This window comes from Cervus elaphus, chromosome 20 (genome assembly GCF_910594005.1).
Source record: "Cervus elaphus chromosome 20, mCerEla1.1, whole genome shotgun sequence".
Lineage (NCBI taxonomy): Eukaryota > Metazoa > Chordata > Mammalia > Artiodactyla > Cervidae > Cervus > Cervus elaphus.
Window position 1 is genome coordinate 139,022,822 of NC_057834.1, and position 22,903 is coordinate 139,045,724.

General features: G+C 45.7%; 1 protein-coding gene and 1 pseudogene across 1 annotated transcript; both read left to right on the plus strand.

Moving 5' to 3' along the window:
- Positions 1-5,371: 5,371 nt before the first annotated feature.
- LOC122677696 (olfactory receptor 12-like) lies at positions 5,372-6,322 on the plus strand. The gene has a single exon (XM_043877906.1). It carries the CDS (start codon positions 5,372-5,374, stop codon positions 6,320-6,322), a length of 951 nt encoding a protein of 316 aa, XP_043733841.1.
- An 8,184-nt stretch (positions 6,323-14,506) lies between these two features.
- On the plus strand, positions 14,507-15,456 carry LOC122677685 (annotated as a pseudogene).
- The last annotated feature ends 7,447 nt before the right edge of the window (positions 15,457-22,903 follow it).

A 22,903-nucleotide genomic window follows, 5' to 3' on the forward strand; every position in this document is an offset into this window, starting at 1 on the left:
CTGGGATGACCCAGAGGGATGGGATGGGGAGGGAGGTGGGAGGGGATATCAGGATGGGGAACACATGTAAACCCATGGCTGATTCAAGTCAATGCATGGCAAAAACCACTACAATATTGTAAAGCAATTAGCCTCCAACTAATAAAAATAAATGAAAAAAAAAAAAAAAGAGTAGCCATTCTGGTACTTGTGAAGTAGTTATCATATTGCTGTTTTTTATCTTAATGTCACAGAAAATCAGTAAGGAGACAGTGCTTTTAAATGACTCATCATACCAGATAGAATGAATTGATATATACAGAATATTTTGTCCCCAAACAGCAGAATACACATTCTTCAAAGTGCATGCAGAACATTCTCTAGGATAGATCACATGCAAGGCTACTAAATAAGTCTCAATAACTTTAAGAATATTGAAATCATAACACACCTTTTTTTCTGACCACAAAGGTATAAAACTAGAAATCAACTACAAGAAAATAAAACTGCCAAAAACCCCACAAACACAGAGACTTAAACAACATGCTCCTAAACAACCTACAGGTCACTGAATTAAAGAAGAAATTTTAAAAATACCTGGAGTCAAAGGAAAAGGAAAACACAACAATCAAAAATCTATGTGATTTGATTGCTAAAACAGTTCTAAGAGTAACATTTATAGCAATACAAGTCTAATTCATAAAATAAGAAAAATATCCAATAAAAAACCTAACTTTACACCAAAAGAAAATAGAAAAAGAGAACAAACAAAATCCAAATTTACTAGAAGAAATAAAATAATAAAAGTCAGGCCAGGGACTTCCTTGGAAGTCCAGTGGTCAAATTCACCTTCCAATGCATAGGGTGCAAGTTTGATTCCTGGTTGGGGTGCTAAGATCCCTCATGTCTTGGGGCCAAAAAATAAAACATGAAACAGAAGCAATGTTGTAACAAATTCAGTACAGACTTTAAAAGTGGTCTACATCAAAAAAATCTTTTTAAAATATCAGGCCAGAAATAAATAAATCAGACTAAAAAAATTAGAAAAGATCAATGAAACCGTAATTAGTTCTTTGAAAAGATAAGCGGAATTGATGAGCCTTTAGCCAGATACATTAAGAAAAAAGAGAAGGCCCAAATAAATAAACTCAAGTATGAAACAGGAGAAGTTACAACCAACACCACAGAAATGCAAAATATTTTAAGAGATTACCATGACCTATTATAAGCCAATAAAACTGACAGCCTACAAGAATTGGGTAAGTTCACAATAATGTAGCTTCCAAAGACTGAATTATGAAAAAACAGAAAATCTAAAAAGGTCAAAAATGAATAAGAAGATTGAATCAATAATGAAAAACCTTCTAAGAAAGAAAAGCCACAGACCAGACGGTTTCAGGGTGAATTCTACCAAACACTAAAGAATTATCAATGCCAATACTTCTCAAACAATTTCAAAGTATTGAAGAAGAGGGAACACTCTCAAACTCATTGTTCAAGTCCAGCATTACTCTGATACAAAAGCCAGGTAAGACCACAACAGGAAAAGAAAACTACCAACTATTATCTTTGATGAATGTAAATGTAAAAATTCTCAACATATTACTACAAAACTGAATTCAGCAATTAAAATGATCAGTCATATACCATATTCAAATTGGATTTATTCCTAGGATACACACAAATTTTAAAAAAGTGATGCAAGACATTAACAAATTGAAGAATACAATTGGATGATCATCTCAGTCCTTCAGCTAGAACAGTGAAGGTATTATGCTGACCTTGCCAGGTAAAAGCAAACTGCCTCACCGCCCTCCTGTGTCAGATGCTAGATCCACCATAACAAATTAACACAAAGCATGACTTATAATGGGAATTTATTCTCTAACAGATCAGCAGGGACCGCTGCCCTTGAGAGCTATAGGAAAACAACAACATCCTTAACATTCTTTCCTCTGTTCCTGCGTCGCTCCAGTCTCAGCCCAGTCTTCTCATGCCCTTTGTCCTTGTGTCTTTGTGTCTGTGTGTCCTTTTCTCTTCGTATAAAAACACCATTATTTGGATTTCTGTTAGTCGTTCAGTGGTATCCGACTTTTTGTGACCCCATGGACTGTAGCCCACCAGGCTCCTCTGTTCATGGTATTCTCCAGGCAAGAATACTAGAGTGGGTAGCCATTCCCTCCTCCAGGCGATCTTCCTGACCCAAGGATCAATCCCGGGTCTCCAGCATTACAGGCAGATTCTTTACAGTCTGAGCCAATGGGGAAGTCTTTTGGATTTAGGGTCCTTCTAATCCAGTATGGCCTCTTCTTAACTAATTCATTTGGAAAGAACCTATTTCCAAATAGGGTAATAGTCTGAGTTACCAGGACTTCTCTGGTATCTCAGCTGCTGAAGAATCCACCTGCAAATCGGGGGACCCCAGTTCAATTCCTGGGTCAGGAAGATCCCCTGAAGAAGGGATAGGCTACCCACTCCAGTACTCTTGGGCTTCCCTGCTGGCTCAGATGGTAAGGAATCCACCTGCAATGCAGAAGACCTGGGTTCATGGGCTCACAAACAGTTGGACACAACTGAGCCACTTTGCCATCCTCTTAGTATGGTGGTGAATATCCCTGCCTGTTACGTGACAGACCAGGGTTTAATTCCCTGATGGGGAAGCAACACGCCCTTTGGGCTTCTCTGGTAGCTCAGCTGGTAAAGAATATGCCTACAAGACAGGAGACCCCAGTTCAATTCCTGGGCCAGGAAGATCCCCTGGAGAAGGGATAGTCTAGCCACTTCAGTAGTTTTGGGCTTCCCTGGTGGCTCAGATGGTAAAGAGTCCACCTGCAATGCAGGAAACCTGGGTTCAATCCCTGGATTGGGAAGATCCCCTGGAAAAGGGAATGGCTACCCACTCCACTATTCTGGCCTGGAGAATTCCATGGGCAGAGGGGCCTGGGGGGCTACCATCCATGGGGTCACAGAGTCAGACACGACTGAGTGACCAGCACTTTCATAGGCACTACCTGCCCGCTAAGTGTGCAAATATCAGGGTGGATGATGATGAGCCATGGTGAGGGGAAGGAAATGCAGATCTTTGTGAGCCATTGGAAGAAAATAAGTTGTCCATTTCTGGAGGAAATAGTATTAGTCAAAAAATAAAGATAAAGCAAGCTGTCTACACCATAACCAATGATGTGGTAGTAGGACCCTAACCTACAGAAATATTAGCAGGAGCCCAGAGTAAACGTAGGTTGAGTCGTGGTTTGTGAGAGGAAGGAGAGTGAGGGAGTGGCCATGAGGACAGGAAATCCATGACGCTTGCTGTGCCCACACAGGGGAACACTGCGGAGAAGTTCAGAACCGACCCAGGAAGACCCCCTTGCTGGGCTGTCTGTTAAGTGAAGGCCCCAACTGTGAGCTAAGGACAGCATGACTTGATTCACACAAAGATCATAAAAGAAAGGCTTCATGGGTGTGGACACACCTTGGGCAGACACACACCCAACTGCTAAGAGAGGTAAGGTTTATTGGGACCAAAGAAAAAGGCATTTCCATTTTACCGTGTGTGTGCTCAATTGCTCAGTCGTGTCTGACTCTTTGCAGCCCCAGGGACTGAAGCCCACTAGGCTCCTCTGTCTGCGGGATTTTCCCGACAAGAATAGTGGAATGGGTTGCCATTCCTTCTCCAGGGGATCCTCCTGACCCAGGGATGGAACTCGCTTCTCCTACATTGAGAGGTGGGCCCTTTACCACTAGCGCCACCTGGGAAGCCCCCATTTTACTGTATCACATCTTAATTCTTGAATTTCATCAAGCATGTATTTATTCTGAAATTTCACACACACACACACACACACACACAAGCAGAATTTTAGACATGCCAGCAACAAAAACAAAGAACAGAGGGGATTCAGAGTTCATCTCCATGTTCCCATTATTCAAGGGGGTAAGGATGTGCCCACATTTCAGGCCTGTGGAGGCAGAGTCTCTGTGTCTGGAGTCGAGACTGCTGTGTGCTGGCCTGGGCATAGATTGCCCACCTGCCCCACTTCCTCACACTGACAACCTCCAAAGATGAGCAGGAGTGAGGGCTGAGGGCCAGGAGGTCACACCTGCCCCCTGGAGAGACCCATCCAAGGAGGGGCACTGGGTCCCTCTAACTTGTCTGTATTCCTCGCCTGTTGGCCCCCCACTGCTTGCTGAAGAATTCAGGCCTCCTGTCTGTCCTGCCTTGGGTCGAGGGGGGTCAGGGGAAGATTGGCCTCAGGACTGCAGCTCCTGGGACCTGGGGGTTGGGAGTCCCAGTGCACTCAGAGCCCAAGCCTCACCTAATTGGCCATCAGAGGCCTCGACTCCCAGGCCTGCAGGGTAGAGAACGCCTTGCCCCGCTGAGTGACCCAGAGGTGTGGGTAGGACATGGAAGGGCAGGTGAGCTTCCTTCAAGATCCAGTAGCTCCCACTCCAGAATCTGGGGCACCAGTCCAATGCTCTCTGAGACCCCGGGCACCCTCCTGGTCCCCTCCCCACTCTCACTTCACTGCGCAGGAAGGCAGAGCTGAAAGGGCAGTAGTCAGGGGTCCTGGTGCTGACTGATTATCACCAGCACAGACCTGGGTCAAGAGCCAGGAGGCCCTGGGAGAGCATTCCTGACTGTGTGGGGCTGGGTGATCACAGCCCTCACCTGGACAAGGTAAGGTCAGGGCAGCCGCCCTCAGGGCTGCAGGAGCGGGAGGAAATCATGTGGGTAATGGGGGCAGGGCTGTGTGTACAATGAGCACTCAGGGCGGCTCTCAGCAGGGGAAGTGGGGATACCCTCCTTCCTGGCCAGCCCTGGACTCATCTCGCCGATAATGCCACAGTCCAGGCTCAGAGACGGTGATGCTGAGATGGGAATCTAGGTGTGCAGGGGAGAGGAACAGGAAACACTCACATGAGCCTAGTGAGAACTGGTCCCTGCCCTGCTCCCAGCCTGTCCAAGACCTGGTGGGCAAAGATGCCCAGGAAACACTTCTGAAATTAATGAAGAGTAAACTAAGGAGGGGAACATGCAGGATTAGACACTTAAGAAAAGAGCGGAACACTGGCAGCATCACTGGGAAGACAGGAGGCTGCACTGCCATTTCCACACTCCAGACTGTCAGCTCTGCAACCTGCCTGGCACCCCCACCCCACCCCACAGTGACTATTCAGAGTCCCCCCAGGCTGAGAGCTCCATGCATACTTTTGAATTAGCGAATCAGAGAAAAATATTGTCTTTTCAGGTCAGTCTGAGCTCGTCTGGGGGACTGGGCACTGAAGGGTCCCTGTGTTCCAAGAGAGTATGACCTTGTGAACCTAACCTCCTCCCTCTCCCTGCCTCCCGCCTGCTCTCTACTCTCTGCCCCGTGTCCCCCAGAGCAGGGTCATGTCACCCCACAGAAATGGAAACCTCTCAGAGATGCCTCTGCAGGAATTTGTGCTGGATGGATTTGTGGGTGGCCCACTGACCCAGGCCCTGCTCTTCACCCTGTTCCTGGCCCTGTACATGGTGGCCATCCTGGGGAACCTCACCATGATCGTGCTCATCACCCTGGATGCCCGTCTGCACTCCCCAATGTACTTCTTCCTCAAGAACCTCTCCTTCCTGGACTTGTGCTACTCATCTGTCATCGCCCCCAAAGCCCTGGTCAACTTCCTGTCCTCCTCCAAGGTCATCACCTTTGCAGGATGTGCCACCCAGTTCTTCTTCTTCTCCATGATGGGCACCACTGAGACTCTCCTCTTGGCCGTGATGGCCTATGACCGTTTCATGGCCGTCTCCAGCCCCCTGCGCTACCCCATCTCCATGCGCCCCTTGGTCTGTGCCCGCCTGGTGCTGGGCTCCTACTTCGGGGGCTGCCTCAACTCTGGGGTGCAGACGATCCTCACATTCAGCCTCCCGTTCTGCAGCTCCAACCACATCGACCACTTCTTCTGTGATGTGATCCCCCTGCTCCAGCTCACTTGTACCAGCACGGCCGTCAATGAGCTGGTCTTGTTTGCCGTGTGTGGCCTCATCATCATGGGCACCACACTCGTGGTCCTCATCTCCTATGGCTACATCACAGGGACCATCCTGAGGATGCGCTCAGGAGGAGGGAGACACAAGCTCTTCTCCACCTGCGGCTCCCACATGACAGCCGTGTCCCTCTTTTATGGGACCCTTTTTGTCATGTATGCCCAGCCGGGAGCTGTGGAGTCCATGGAGCAGGGCAAGGTGGTCTCTGTCTTCTACACGCTGGTCATCCCAATGCTCAACCCCCTCATCTACAGTCTGAGAAACAAGGATGTGAAGGATGCCCTGCGGAGACTGTGGCAGAAACACACAGCCAAGTGAAGGAGGGTGGACACAGAGACACAGTGTCCTGAGGGTTGGACAAGAGGACTTGAGGGGAGGCACCAGGTTTGGTTTGAGGAATCCATTCTTCATTCATCTAATTCATTCTTTCATCCAGCATTTTATCCAACCCTTCTTTGAAGCACATTATGGACCACACACTACATGTGTGAGATGCAGAGATGAATAAGGCATCTTGTTTGTCACAAAAATCTGATGGCCCACAGTGGGGCAAGATGCTAAACTTGAAGTTTGTGTAACATGGTGGGCAGAGTCATGAACTGGGAGTCTTTGAAGACAGCATGGTTCCCAGTTCAACATCAGTTGGTGAAGGTATGTGGACTAAACAAACTCTCTGACCGTATCCTTCACTTCTTTATTCAATCTAATCTAAGTATGTACCCAGCAACCTACCCTGGGAGAACTAGCAGGGGGCTTTAGGACACTCAGCCTGGCCCCTCCCTTGGTGATAGCCTGGGCATCCCCATAGCCAATTAGGGGAGTTAGGAAGACTATGCTTCCCCTCAATCCTGAGCAGGGCTGTTCCTCTCCCCCCCCCCCCACCCCTTCTGTTCACTGATGCCACCACCCAGCAAGGCAGCAGGGAGCACCTGCTCCTGCTTCAGAGGCTCCCAGTGCTCCCTGTCCTGGGTTCTCCCCTCAGACAGCAGCTGGGAGCCCCAGGGAGTCAGCGTGGATGCCTGACACCCAAAGTTCACCATCCAACCCGACAGGTGACAGTGTCCTGACTACTTGTGACCCTAAGAAATGGGACCTTGTCAGCACAGACATCTCTGAATAAGGATGGAGGGCCTGGTGATGCTGCAGAGAGCAGGGGTGGGGAGAGAGGGGGCAGTTTCTTGGCAGAAGCACAGCTCCCTAGTCCTCTGTCCCACACTCCCTGGGGGAGCTGGATTGTCAGCCTTGACTTCCCCATTCAGAGCTCCAGTCCCTGCTCCATGGACCCAACACACAGTCTGGACCCAGGGCCTATCGTGTCTCCCTGTGGTAGAGTCACCCACTGCCATGGTCACTCCCAGGGGGTTGTCCTGTGGACACGAGAATGGTCTGTTCCCTGTAGGGGCAGGGGGACCCTCTGATCACAGCTCTCCACCTCCCTCTCTCCCTGCTCCGGAGGACGGGGGAGGGGCTGACAGCTAAGCTATCAGACTGCCGCTCCCATTACTCAAGTGGCACCTCCTCCAAGCTGCCTGCTGGATTCCTATTCACATGGTCTTTGGGCTCCAAAACGAGTTCTAAGTCTGCCATAGATTACTGTATTCATCTGATAACAAATGTGTACTTGGGGATTCCCCAAATATTCTGCTTCACAATCACAGACCTTGTTGTCATCTCATGCTATAGCTGTCCCCTCTCACATGCACTATCCTCTGCCTCTCTGCTGTGATTTTTTTTGTCATTCCATGGAATGTTAGAGGAATATTCTTGGGTCTTCTACTTGATCCATATTTGGAATATGTATACATATAATATATATTCATTCCATGCACAAGTGTAGATTTGTCTTAATTCTGTAGAATTTAAAGTTACACACAGTAAGAAATCAGTTACGGGTTCACAGAAAAGCCGCATTTATCCTGAATCAGGAATAAATAAAAGGTCTGACTTCAGATGGAATGAAAACCTGACAATAGTCTGCAGGAGAACATGTAAAACAAACAAACAAACAAAAAAAGCCCAGAGAGCTGTAGATTGTTTCTACCTAAATCACCTACATTTCAGATGGTAGTGACGAACACAGTAAAATGTTAGAGGCGATTCATTTTCCTTTGTTAATCTTACACAATGTTTTGTATACTAGCTCCACAGAGTAGATTCTCAGTGGTACATGTCTCCTGGATGATTATAATTTGAGTTCCTTGTTAACTAGTCACTGAACTCCAAAACATACCCAGCATAGCATTATAGTCATGAGCTCGGATTTGGCGATGATTTCTTGGATATAATTGAAAAGCACAGGAAACAAAAGTGCAAACAGACACAAGGACTACATCAAACTCAAAAATCTGTGCATCAGAGACTTAAATAACTGTGAAAAGGCAACATGCTTGATGGAAGAAAATGATTGCAACTCTTATGTCTGATATGGGGTGATATCCAGAGTATGTGAGGAATTCCTACCACTTAAGACAATCTTATTAAAAATGTGCAGAGGATTTGAATAATTATTTCTCCAAAGATGACCTACAGATGAGCAACAAACATATGAGAAGGTGCTCATCATCACTAATTTCTGGGGAAACATAAATCAGAACCACAAGGAGATGACCCTCACATCCATTAGAATGGCTACTATTAGAAACAAAAAGCAAAAACACAGGAAAAAAAAAAAATAACCAGTGTTGGAAAGGATGCAAGATCAATTGGAGCCCTTATGCACTGTTGGTGGATAGTAAAATGATGCAAACATTATGGGAAACAGTACGGAATTTCCTCCAAAAATTAAAAAAAAGAATTACCACATGATCCACATTTCAATATATATCCAAAATAATTAAAGACAGTTCTCTAAGAGATATTTGCAAACCCGAGTACATGGCAGCATTATTAGTGGTGGCCAAAAGGTAGAAGCAAGCCACGTGTTCGTTGTGGATGAGACGATAAACAAAATGAAGCTCATACCTATGATGGAAAGGCATCCACCTTAAAAGGGATGAAAATCCTGTCACCAGATGCAACGCAGATGAAGCTTAGGACATTGTGCTAGTGAAATAAGCAGGACGCAAAAAGACAAAAGCTGTATGATTCTACCAACATGAAGTAAAGTAGTCACATTCACAGAGACAGAAGGTACAAAGGTGGTTCTCAGTGGTGAGGTAAACGGGGTTGGAAAGAGAATCATTTTTAAGGGGGGATGGAGTCCAAGATAGGAAGTTCTGGAGGTCTGTTGTACAGAAATGTGGATATACAAATCACCACTGAACTATGTGGGCTTCCCAGGTGGTGTTAGGGGGAAAGGACCCACCTGCCAATGCAGGAGGCAGGAGACACAGGTTTGGACCCTAGGTCAAGAAGATCCCCTGAAGGAGGGCATGGCAACCCACCCCAGTATCCTTGCCTGGAGAATCAGTCCATGGGATTGCAAAGAGTTGGACACAACTGAAGTGACTGAGCAGGCACTGAACTGTACACTGAAAATTACTTACAATTTTAAAGATTTCTTTGAGGTAAAAAAAATATATAACATGAAATTAACCATTGTAGTCTTGCCTCGCTGCTCTGGTTAGGACTTCCAGTACCGTGTTGAACAGATGTGGTGAGAGTGGACATCCTGTCTTGTTTCTGATCTTAATGGGAAAGCTTTCAGGTTTTCATCAAGTATGAAGTTAGCTGTGGGCTTTTCATATTGGCTTTTATTATGTTTAGGTGTGTTCCTTCTATTACTACTTCATTGAGTGTTTGTCAAATGATTTCCTTGAATCAGTTGAATGATCAGATGTGTGGGAGGTTTTGTGGGGGGGGGGGGGGAGTTATCCTTCATTCTGTTAATGGGGTATATACAGTGATTGATTTTCTAAAAACACCTCTTTTGATAGTGTTTGCTTACATTCTAGCTCCGAAATGATCTTCTATCCTGCCTCTTTTCGCCTCTTCCCCATCCCTCTCTCTCCCTCAGTAGAGAAAGACATAGATAGATAGATGATAGATAGAATGTGTTGTCATTCAAGCATATTTCTGTAGAAAATGTGGAATTGGGCATGTTGTATCACATTGACACAAATTTAAAAAGGAAAATCCATAATAATTTTCAAACACAGTGTACATCCATCCCCCCTGACCCCACCAAGGTGCAGGGCTTAGCCATCTCCTCTTGGCCACTCATCAGCCTTGACCGATGGGCCCCTTGCCTCCACTTTGACTATTTTCAGCCCATTTGCAATGCCATTGGCAAAGAAATATGATAGAAAAAGAAGGAAACTCAAATGAAAATACTTTGATAAATTATTGGAACTCATCTGCAGTTAGGAAATCAAATATAAAGTAAAAGATAAGAGATTAACCTATCCATCAGAAGGACGAAGGATGAGGAAAACAGGGACTCCCACATCACTGAATGTTCTTAATTGGTACAATCATTTTGAGAGAAAGTTGGCCAGATGAGTCGATAAAGAAGGAAGAATTTCATATGATGCAGTTGCTCACCAAGAACAGTGAAAGGACAGAATGATTTACAGCAAGAACAATTCACATGCCTATCCTTGTGAAAGTTATGGATGTGAAGAAACTTGGTGAAGAAACTGCAACAGAGGAGAGGGATTGTCATGGATAACCTCCCTGCTGACTCTTAGACAAGACTGTGTCACTACACTACCTGATAGACTGCTTCAGTCCCACAGAACCAGAGCCTGTTAAAAGGGAAGGCCTCTAGCCTTTGAGTAGAGTAATTGGTTAACAAAAAGAAAGATTAAGATAAAGAACCTCCATAATGTAAGATTAATATGAAAGTTAATGAGGTTGAGAAACAATATGCCTTTCTACTCAGGATTCACTTCCAGATATACACTTTGGAGGAGGAAAATGTCCATTACATAATTTTCATTATTGAAAAACCAAATAAAAAAAGGAAGTGGAAGTAACCTAAAAGTCTCTGTAAAGAAGATTCCACAAGTAGTTGGGGGCATAATTTCACTTTTAAAGCAATTGAAATAAGTGAACTAGAACCTGGAAGGATTGGGAAATGTGATCAAGATCCCTGCAGAGTGCATTTTGACGTAGAGCTGGAGAGGTGACACAGCCCTGAGACAGGAGAGTGAAAGTGTATTGCTGACCTTGCCAGGTGAAAGCAAATTCCCTCACCCCCTCCTGTGTCAGTCGCCAGAGCCACCATAACTAGGTAACACAAACTTGGTGACTTATAGCAACATGAATTTACTTTCTCACAGGCCTGGAGGATAGATGTTCAGAAGCAAGTTGTCAGCAGTGTCTGCTGTCCTTGAAAGTTCTAGGAAAGCATACGCCTCTTCCCGGAGGCTCTGGGTATCCTTGGCACTCCTTCCCTCCTCTGTTGCTGCACCATCCCAACCTCTGGCCAAGCTTTCCATGCCCTTAATCCTTGCATCTTCGTGTCTCTGTATCATTTCCTCTTCCTAAAAGGACACCAGTCTTGGATTTAAGGCCCATTTAATCCAGCATGTTCTCACGCTAGCTTATTTGGAAGGACCTCATTTCCAAATAAGGTCACATTCTGCATTCCAAAGTAGATGATTTGGGGGGAGAAGATATTATTCACCTTCGTACAGTGATTTCCATGTGCTTCAAGGGGTATTTATACTCTACAGTTGCTGAGTGTGTTGTTCTATCTATGTCAAATAGGTCCATATGGTTGATATTTTAATCCAGTTCTAACAAACTATTATCTGCTTCTTTTATCAATTACTAAGAGAGGTATACAAAATATCAACTATGACTTGGATATATGTATTTGTTTTTAATTCCATCAGTTTTTGCTTTATACATTTAAATTTTCTATTAGTATCATATACAAATTTTTTAATTTTCACATTATCCAGTTGAATTTAATTTTCTTTGTGAAATGCCTCTTTATAAACTTTTTTTTTCCTGAACCCTACTTTGTGTAATAATTATTGAGCCACATCAGCATTCTTTTTCTTAGAATGTTTGTAATACAACTTTTTCAGGCTTTTATTTATATACTGTTTTTTTATATTAAACATACACCACCTTTGTACTTTGGTTTTTATTTCTATTCCAAATTAAAATATTTTTTAAACAGATACCTTTACTCTTTATGGATTGAGTGCATGACCACTTGAAGCATAGAAACCGCTGTGCTGCTGCCCCAGGGAAATATTTCCTGCATGTCACTCTTCTCATCACTATACAAGGGTGGAGGTGGAGGAGAGCAAGGGCTGTGGGCCAGGAGATCACACTGGCTGCCTGGGGAGACTTTTCAGAGGGGGGGCACTGGGTCCCTCTAACTTGTGTTCCTCCCCTGTTGGTCCCCCACTGCTTCCTGAGGACCTCAGGCTTCCCGCCTCCCCTGCCTTGGGCAGAGGCAGGTCAGGGGAAGATTGGCCTCAGGACTGCAGCTTCCTGGGACCCAGGGAGTTGGGAGTCCCAGCGCACTCAGAGCCCAAGTCTCACCTAATTGGCCATTTGTGGTCTCAAGTCCAAGGTGTGGCAGGTGGACAGAATCTTTCCCAGCAGGTACCCCCAGGGTCCAGGCACCTTGACATGCTTCTCAGATGATGGGACAAGATGTGGAGGGGCAGGTGAGCTGAGTTCATCTCCTTCTCTGCTTGCACCAAGCCCCAGGGACCTCCTGCAGCCAGACTCTCGGTGGGACCCCAAGTGCCCCCTCCCATCCTTGTTTCACTGTTCGGGAAGCCAGAGGCGGGAGAGGCAGGAGTCCTCAGTGTCCACTGGTCTTTGTCAGCACAGACCTGGATCAGGAGCTTGGGAGACCCCGGGAAAGCAGATCCTGGCTGTGTACACTTGGGTGTGTCACGACCCTCACCTGGAAAAGGTAAGGTCAAGGCAGCCACCCATCAGGGCTGCAGGAGTGCAAGGGGGCAGCAGGGTTCTGTCTACAGTAAGCCCCCAGGCCTTGTTCTCAGCAGCTGGAGTGATGTCCACTCTCCTGCCTCCCTACCCCTGACATCAGCTTCAAGGTTTTGAAAGCAGTGCCTCTTTAGCCAGTGAATGAGTCCTCTGAGCAACTTGTTCAGTAGCAGGTTCTGATTCAACAGGTGTGTTTGACTGGAGTGTCTGCATTTCTAACCAGCTCGCAGGTGGTGGTGATGCTCCTGGTCCCTGGACCACACTTTCAGTCGGGAGGGTTAGCACTGAATGTTAGTACAGGTTATGTTCCACTGAAGAGAAGTGTCCAGCTGCCTTGACCTCATCGAGTGCATCCCTTAGGCTTGGATTAAAGGCCTCCTCATGTCACTGATGCCCATGGGTGACCCTCGGTGACCTCAGCAGGCTGGAGACCCCTGCTTGTTTGTTGTTCAAAAAAACAAAGAGCCTGGCTTTGGAAATGGAAATTTCTATTTGTTTTCAGCTTACCAGAAGGAGTCACTATTTTATCATGCTAAGGGCTTGTCAAGAGAAATGGTCAAGTAATACTGAGCACAAAACCATGAACTCAGAATCTTTGAGTTCACCACAGAAACACCTGCTTCTTGGGGTGTGGGGGTGGACAGGTGCGCCACACTAGCCACCTGTCCCCACTACGTGTGAATGATCCCTGGGGGTGGGCAGCAGGGATCCATCAACTTAGTACTAGCAGGATACAGAGCAGGACACTTCCGCCCCTCCCCCCATGCCCATCAGCACAGCAGCTCCGTGAATCAACACGGCTGCCAAGCGATATCTGTTGCACAGCCCTGCTCTGACCTGAATGGTCTGTGCTGTGACAAAGGCAGGGAGCAGAAAGACCTCAGGGAATTCCAGAGAACAGACAGAAGCCCAGATCTCTCTAGTTCCAAATGGAAAAGGCTGTCCTGAAGTGATTTGCAGAGCATGGGGTGTGAGTCACCAGTGACCAGTTGGGCTGTTCCTTCTCCATGATTTGGCAAACATCTGCACATGGGCAGGAAGCCCCATGAGAACCTCAAGGGTGCAGAGAGCTCTGCAGATGAAATGCCACTGTGGTCCAGGCTAGGAGGCCATGATGCTGAGACATGGCTCAGAATCTGCAGGGGAGACAGACAGAAAACACCCTCATTAGCCTGGTGATGGTGGGTCTTTGCTCTCCTTCCAGTTTGGCCTGGAGATGGAACCATGACTAGGTCAAGTCCTGGTGGGCCGGGGGTCCTCAGTAAACATTTCTGAAATCAATGAATGAGTTTATAAGGAACAGAAAGCATATGATTAGCTATGGGAGCAAAGAGTGGAAATGACAAAATTCAAGAGCACCCTTGAGGGGAGGAGAGCATTTACTTCAAAGGTGGAGACAGGGGGCTGCAACTCCATTCTTGCCCTGGAGACTCTCAGCTCTGTAACCCTCCTGGCACTCACCCGCCCCCTGTGGTAACAACTCAGAGGGTTCCACAGAGTGAGTGCTCCATGCCTATTTATGAAGTTGCAAGTCACAGGCAATACTGCCCTTTCAGGTCAGCCTGAGCTCATCTGGAAAGAGAACTGGGCGGCTGCTGGCCTCTTGGTCAGTGGGCAGTGAGTCATCAAAGGGTCCAGACCATGTCACCCCACAGAAATGGAAACTTCTCAGTGATGCCTCTGCAGGAGTTCGTGCTGGAGGGATTTGAGGGAGGTCCACAGACCCAGGCCCTGCTCTTCACCCTGTTCCTGGCCCTGTATGTGGTGGCCGTCCTGGGGAACCTCACCATGATCGTGCTCATCACCCTGGATGCCCGTCTGCACTCCCCAATGTACTTCTTCCTCAAGAACCTCTCCTTCTTAGACTTGTGCTATTCATCTGTCATCTACCTAAGGCCCTGGCCAACTTCCTGTCCTCCTCCAAGGTCATTACCTTTGCAGGTTGTGCCACCCAGTTCTTCTTCTTCTCCCTGCTGGCTACTTCTGAGACTCTCCTCTTGGCCATGATGGCCTATGACCGCTTCATGGCCATCTGCAGCCCCCTGCACTACCTCATCTCCATGCGCCCCTCGGTCTGTGCCTGCCTGGTGCTGGGCTCCTACTGTGGGGGCTGCCTCAACTCCATCCTGCAGACCAGCTTCACATTCAGCCTCCCGTTCTGCAGCTCCAACCACATCGACCACTTCTTCTGTGATGTGCCTCCTATGATCCAGATTGCCTGTGCTGACATGACCCTCAATGAGCTGGTCTTGTTTGGCATCTGTGGCCTCATCATCGTGGGCACCACACTCGTTGTCCTCATCTCCTATGGCTACATCACAGTGACCATCCTGAGGATGCACTCAGGAGGAGGGAGACACAAGCTCTTCTCCACCTGTGGCTCCCACATGACAGCCATGTCCCTCTTTTATGGAACCCTTTTTGTCATGTATGCCCAGCCAGGAGCTGTGGAGTCCATGGAGCAGGGCAAGGTGGTCTCTGTCTTCTACACGCTGGTCATCCCGATGCTCAACCCCCTCATCTACAGTCTGAGAAACAAGGACGTGCAGGATGCCCTGCAGAGACTGGGGCAGAAACACACAGCCACGTGAAGGAGGATGGACAGAGAGACAGTGTCCTGAGGGCTGGATGGAGAATTCAGAGACAGTGAACCACAAGGAGCCCCTCAAACTTCTTCCACTTCCAAATGGAATGGGATGTGTTGAGGACTCACTGATCCATTTATTCAAGCACATTGCTCGAAGGCATTTATGAAGCAGATACTCACTATGTGTGAGATGCAAAGATGAACAAGGGTGCTCTGCACCCAGAACTCTCCATGTTGCAAGGAGGAGCAGTGACTCAAGTCACATGAAGACTGAATGAACAGAGCAGGAGGCAGGGGCGGTCTTCTTGTCCCCTCTGTGTGTCAATGGTTCTCTGGGTCATTCCATGGGTTTGGGTAGGAAAGAAGTCAGATATATATGCATTGATCAAACTTGGAAGAAAAGGTGTTTGCATGCAACATACCTCCATCTCCCAACCCCACGTGGGATGCAGGACTTCACCATCACCTGTTGGCAGGACATGACCATCCACTGAGGGCCCTCTGCCTCCAGTTGGCCTTTTTACAGCCCACTTTCAACACCACCACCAAAGAGATCTGTTTAAAATGATAATGGCCAAGGTGTTCCCCGCGGTCAGTAGCAGTGAGTAGGAATAGGTTTGGCTTCAGTGTCTCAGGGCTGACAAGGAAGGCCTCTCAGGGAGGAGCCAGGTCAGTGGCCTGATGTGAACGTGGTGGTTCCACTTGGGGACAGAAGCACCCCTGGGCTCCTGCTCCATCACACCAAGGGCACGGATGACACTGTTGTTTGGGATGATGACCCCAGCCACAGTACCACCTTCCAAGTGGCAGGATGGAAGACATGAAGCATAAACATATGTATGATTTTGATGTATCTTCAGAAAAAATACTTAAATCATATCCATTCAGGGAGTTCATTACCACCCAGGTCAAGAATGAGAAATTCACCCAATTTCCACAAGATCTTCTCCCCTCATTATAGTCGTTGGCTGCCAGGGTTAACATGAATCCTGCTTCTAACACACAGATTAGTTTTGGCTGCTGTGAACTTTCAGTGAATAGCACCATAGAATCATCCAGTTTGGTGGAGAGGGAGGTGGGAGGGGGGATCGGGATTGGGAATAAAGACCTGCCCTCTGTAGTTGAAATAAAAAAAAAAAAAAAATCATCCAGTTTATCTTCTGTGCTTTTCTTTTTTTTTTTTTGGCTAACCTATTTATGAGATTAACCCATGTGACTGCCCATAATGGTAGTTTTAATTTTTCATTACTACATAAGATTCCACCATATGAAAATAACATAATTTATCCATTCTACCACCGATGGCCATTCGAGTTTATTCAGTTCAGTTCAGTTCAGTCGCTGAGTTGTGTCCGACTCTTTGCAACCCCATGGACTGCAGCACACCAGGCCTCCCTGTCCATCACCAACTCCCGGAGTTTACTCAAACTCATGTCCATGTAGTCGGTGGTGACATCCAACCATCTCATCCTCTGTTGTCCCCTTCTCCTCCTGCCTTCAATATTTCCCAGTATCAAGGTCTTTTCAAATGAGTCAGTTCTTCACATTAGGTGGCCAAAGGATTGGAGTTTCAGCTTCAACATCAGTCCTTCCAATGAACACCCAGGACTGATTTCCTTTAGGATGGACTAGTTGGATCTCCTTCCTTGTACAAAATTTTTTTACATGTCTTTTGCTGTGAGTGAATTACTGTTGGCATTCTTAGGAGCTGAATGCTCATGCTTTTGATTAATTCTAAAGTTTTACCAAAATGGAAAAGCAATTTTTGTCCCCACAAAGAGTGCATGAGAGTTCCTGTTGCTGTGCACCGTCATGGACAAGCCATTTGTTGTTGTTCAGCCGTTAAGTCGTGTCCAGCTCTTTGTGGCCTGAGGGACTGCAGCATGCCAGGCTTCCCTGTCCTTCACTATCTCCTGGAGTTTGTTCAAATTCATGTCCATTGAGTCAGTGATGCTATCTAACATGGACAAGCTTTATTGTCTATACAGTCCATGGAATTCTCCAGACCAGAACACTGGAGTGGATAGGCATTCCCTTCTCCAGATCTTCCCAGCCCAGGAAATCAAACCCAGGTCTCCCTCATCACAGGTGGATTCTTCACCAGCTGAGCCCACAGGGAAGCCCATTGTCTAATATGGACAAGCCATCTTGTCTGCTTTATCAGTTTTAGCCATTCTGCTGGGTATGTGCTCATATACCATTCCAAATTTCATGTTTATTTTTTAAATAAACATTTAGAACATTTAAAAAAAACAAAACAGAAATAGACTCTCAGATGTATGCAGCGGTTAATAGTCAACCGCCTGTTGCTCTGACTAAGCCATGAGAAAATCACCATGGGAAAAGAATAAAAGCAAAATATAGCAATACAGCATAACCCAAATAAAAGTACATCAGGTTGATCACTTGGGGTCATCATGCCCTGCTAAGCTAAGGAAAAACACATAGTGTGGACCTTGGAACGCCTGGTCAGCGCAAGTTCAGCACACTGCTTGTGCACACACCAAGTTTTCCCAAGGTATATGCAGGTCTATGATCTCCAGCGGTGATAGCCCTTGTACAAGAAAATAACAAATACAGTTTAAAGTAATCAATAAAATGGGAGACGTGACCGGGGACACAGGAGGCCGACTTCATCGTAACACAAGATGCTTTCTGCTTGCCGAGACACTAAATAGGAGTGATGCAGCGCCGAGGAACAGGGCTCTTGATCCAAGCAAGAAATCTTGAGTCCCCCGGCCCCATCTTTAAAACTTTAATTCTGTCTCTAGTTGCTTTTTCCCAAACTGTGTGTCAACCACTTTCGATCCCTACCTGCTGCGCTGGCCACAGCAGACGTAGAAGGGCTTATGGTCACCAGGGAGTAAGGGGTGAGGAATAAACTGGAGGACTGGGATTGATACATATGCACTACTATATATAAAATAGACAGCTAATGAGGACCTGGTGTGCAGCACAGGAAACCATGCTCCATACAGTGTGATGATCAGCACAGGGAAAGAACAAAAACAGGGTGAATATATGTGTAACAGAATCATTGTGCTATACACCTGAAACTACCACCATATAGCTGAAACTAACACCGTAGATGTAAATTAGCCATACGCCAATAAAATTTATAAAAACATATTTTAGGCATGTGTGGCCAAAATAAATTTCATAGTTACTTATACATAATGGGAGAGAAAAGAAATGTATGTATTTTCTGACAAAATTCAAAGTATAATAACAATTGAACACTGTTTTTTTGTTATACAAGTCTACCAGTGAGAAAAGTTGCAATTCTTTTTAAGGAGGAAGTTTTCCCCTTCTCTAATGGCTAATGAGCTAGACCATATTTTCATATATTTAGCAGCAAGCTGAATGCTCTTTTTGAGGAAGCATAAATGTTTTGCCAGTTCTATTCTTTTTCACAAAGATCATAGAAATTCTTAATTTATTTTTTATATGAGTCCTTTGTTGGTTACATGATTTCCAAAAATCTTCTCTCACTTTGCGGTTTCCATGTTTATACTTGTATTGATCTTTAAAATTATTTTTGATGAACTAAGGTTCTTAGATTTAATAAGAGTATCAGGCACTTCTTCCATGGCTACTTCATTCTGCAGCATGTTTAAAGAAATATTGTCCATGCAAGATCCAAAAGTATCTCTTTTATGTTTCCTGTAGAACTTTTTTTTTTTGCTTAGTCTTTTATGTTAGAACTTAAAATTCACATGTTATTAAATCTGTAGGGTTTTTTTATGTAGTAATGGCTTTATTTTTTTCATGTGGTTATCCCACTGTTTAAATGTTTTTCCCCCACTGCTGTATAGTGTCATCTTTATCATAAACCAAGTGCCTCTGTATATGTGGGTCTGTTTCTAGGTCTTAGTCTGCTATTATTATATTATTCTTATGCTATTTTAGATTGCATCATTAAATATTTTAAAAGTAGAATATAATATAAACTCCTCGGCATGTGTGAATAAATGTAACAAATGACATACACTACCTTTAGAAATACAATTTTAACTGTTACTGAAAGACATGAAAGGAGTGCTGAGTAAATGCCGAGATACACCATGACCTTGCTACACTGTGCCCAAGCATCCTGACGGTATGAAAGCTGTCTCACCGCAGAGGAAAGGATGCGAGAGCCAGAGAGGTCAAAGGAGAAGCTGCAGCCTTTACCTAACTGCCTGTTCTTGGGACAATCGCAGCATCGCTTCTGCCGTGTTCTGCTCCTTGGAGGGAAGTAGTAGAGTCCTCAGTGGGGAGAACCAAACAGCAGCGTGAAACAGGAGGCGAGGTCTCAGGCCTCCCGGCAGTCACCAGCCCCCACACAAATCATGGGCTGGAAGAAAAAAATAAACATGTAAAATATTGCTGCTGTCATTCAGTCGCTAAGGCTCAGTCGTGTCTGACTCTTTGTGACCCCATAGACTGCAGCCCGCCAGGCTCCTCTGTCCGCGGGCTCCTCTAGGCAAGAATACTGGAGTGGGTTGCCATGCCCTTCTTCTGGGGATCTTCCCGACCCAGTCATCAAATACATATCTCTGGCATCTCCTGCATTGCCAGGTGGATTCGTGACTGCTAAGCCACTGTGGAAGCTAAGAAAAACAGAGAAAAAGGAAAACGACAAAAATTACTAATATCAGAAATTTTAAAAAATGCAACTACAGATACCATGGACAATAAAAGGATAATAAAGTTCATCTGGACTATTTTTCTAGATTCCACAAGCATGTTAATATGTTTGTTTCTCTCTGTCTGACTTACTTTACTCTGTATGACAGACTCTAGGTCCATCTACATCTCACAAATCGCCCAATCTTGTTCCTTTTAGTAGCTGCATAATATTCCACTGTATATATGTATCACATGGAAACAGTGAGAGACTTTATTTCCTTGGGCTCCAAAATCACTGCAGATGTGACTGCAGCCATGAAATTAAAAGACCCTTGATCCTTGGAAGAAAAGCTATGACCAACCTAGACATCATACTAAAAAGCAGAGACATTACTTTGCCAACAAAGGTCCATCTAGTCAAAGCTATGGTTTTTCCAGTAGTCATGTATGGATGTGAGAGTTGGACCATAAAGAAAGCTGAGCATAGAAGAACTGATGCTTTTGAACTGTAGTGTTGGAGAAGACTCTTGAAAGTCCCTTGGACTGCATGGAGATCAAACAAGTCCATCCTAAAGGATATTCATTGGAAGGACTGATGCTGAAACTGAAACTCCAATACTTTGGCCACCTGATGCAAAGAATTGACTCATTGGAAAAAGACCCTGATGCTGGGAAAGATTGAAGGCAGGAGGAGAAGGGGACAACAAAAGTTGAAATGGTTGCATGGCATCACTGACTCGATGGACATGAGTTTGAGCAAGCTTCAGGAGTTGGTAATGGACAGGGAAGCCTGGCATTCTGCAGAGCATGGGGTCACAAAGAGTTGGACAGCACTGAGTGACTGAACTCACTGACCACATATTCTTTATCCATTCATCTGCAGGAAGAGACACAGATGTAGAGAAATGGACATGTGGGCACCGGTGAGGGAAAGAGAGGGTGGGATGAATCGAGAGATTAGGACTAACATATACACACTATTATGTGTAAAATGGACTTCCCTTGTGGCTCAGTTGGTGAAGAATCTGCCTGCAATGTGGGAGACCCAGGTTCAATCCCTGGGTTGGGAAGATCACCTGGAGAAGGGAAAGGCTACCCACTCCAGTATTCTAGCCTGGAGAATTCCATGAACAATACAGTCCATGGGGTCGCAAAGAGTCGGACACGACTGAGCGACTTTCACTCACTCACACTCATGTGTAAAACAGATAGCTAGTAGGAGCCTGCAATAAAGTGCTGGGAGCCCGGCTCAGTGCTCTTGTGTTGACCTAGAGGAGGGTGATGGGGCAGGGAGGAAGCGAGGTCCAAGAGGGAGGAGACACGTGTATATATATAGATGATTTACTTCACTATATACTAGAAATTAACACAACATTGTAAAGCAACTTTATTCCAATAAAAAAGTAAAAAGAAAAGGATAACGAAATAATACTAAAACAACTCTATGCCCAATAATTTGACAACTTAGATGACATGAACTAATTTCTTGAAAGACACAATCTGCCAAAATTCACACAAGAAGAAACTGACCATCTTGTTATGGCTGTATCTTTTCAAGAAACTGAAGACAGTAATGAATAGCCTTCCATAACAGAAAGCACTAAACCCGGATGGGAAAACGGGTGGGTCCTACCAGACACTTAAGAAAGAAATTATGCCAGTTCTATACCACTTCTTTCAGAGGATAGAAGCAGAGGGAATAATTCCCAGCTCATTCTACGAGGCCAGTGTTCTCCTAATACCAAAACCAGACGCAGACATCACATATGAATGGGGGGCAAATTTCAGGGCCTAACACAAAGAGTATTTAAAAAAGAAAAAATAATAATACCTACCTTATAGAGTGGCTCTAGAATAAGTGATAAAATGAGGTAAAGATCTGAGCAGGGAACCCCACCACCACCCACAGTAAAGAATAGCCAGCCCCAATCCAGGCTTACAGCTTGCTCTGCAAGGCAGGCGTGTTGACTACACGATTTGGGACTATTAACCACGATGCATGAAGAACACAGCTCACACTGCAGTGAAGTCATCTGGGCGTGGAGGCGGGACGGGGCAGGGATGGGGGGCACTTGATCGATTAACGCGTTAGTTTTCATTCTAGTCAGTGGAAGAGGAACGTTGCTCCGTCACCTCCCTGAGCATCGAGCACCGGTTCAGATGCTCAGAGGCCATGTGGACATCTCCATGTGTAAATCTTCCCTTCCCGTCTCTTGCCCACATTTGCTTAGGTTGTCTGGGTTTTACTGTTGGTTTGCAGGAGCTCTTCATATATTTTGAATGAGCCCTTTGTTAGGAACTGTACTGCAATGCTCCCCCATCTACAGCTCGACTGTTCACTTTGTCTTGAGCTGGGTATCTTTATAGCCTTTATTTGTGTAGATGAGAAACATGGAGGCAGGTGCATTAACCAGTTTCCCCCAGCTCCCATGTCTTAGAGGGCAGAACCAGGGCCCCTTCCTGAATGTCTGAAGTAGGGACTCTCCACGGCTCTGGGGTGAAGCCCACTCTGCCCCACTTGGAGGGCCAACCAGGGGGAGGGCCCATCACCTCCATGAGCCTCAGTGTATTTACCGGCAACTGAACACATGACCCTCCTCTCTGGAACATTCAGAGGACTTGGTGGAATATAAATGCTGTGCTCAAAGCTGGCTCTCAATGAAAGGCATCCTTGGAGCATTATTATGATCATCAGCAAGACGCTAAGTAAAGAAAAAAATCCAGCCAACTGCTTCAAATGTCCTTTCATGGCAGGTTGGTGGTTTTCCTGTCTCAGCAAGGACTCCAGCAGGTTCCTTCAACATTTACTTAACTGCTCTGGACACAGCTGGAGACAGAAC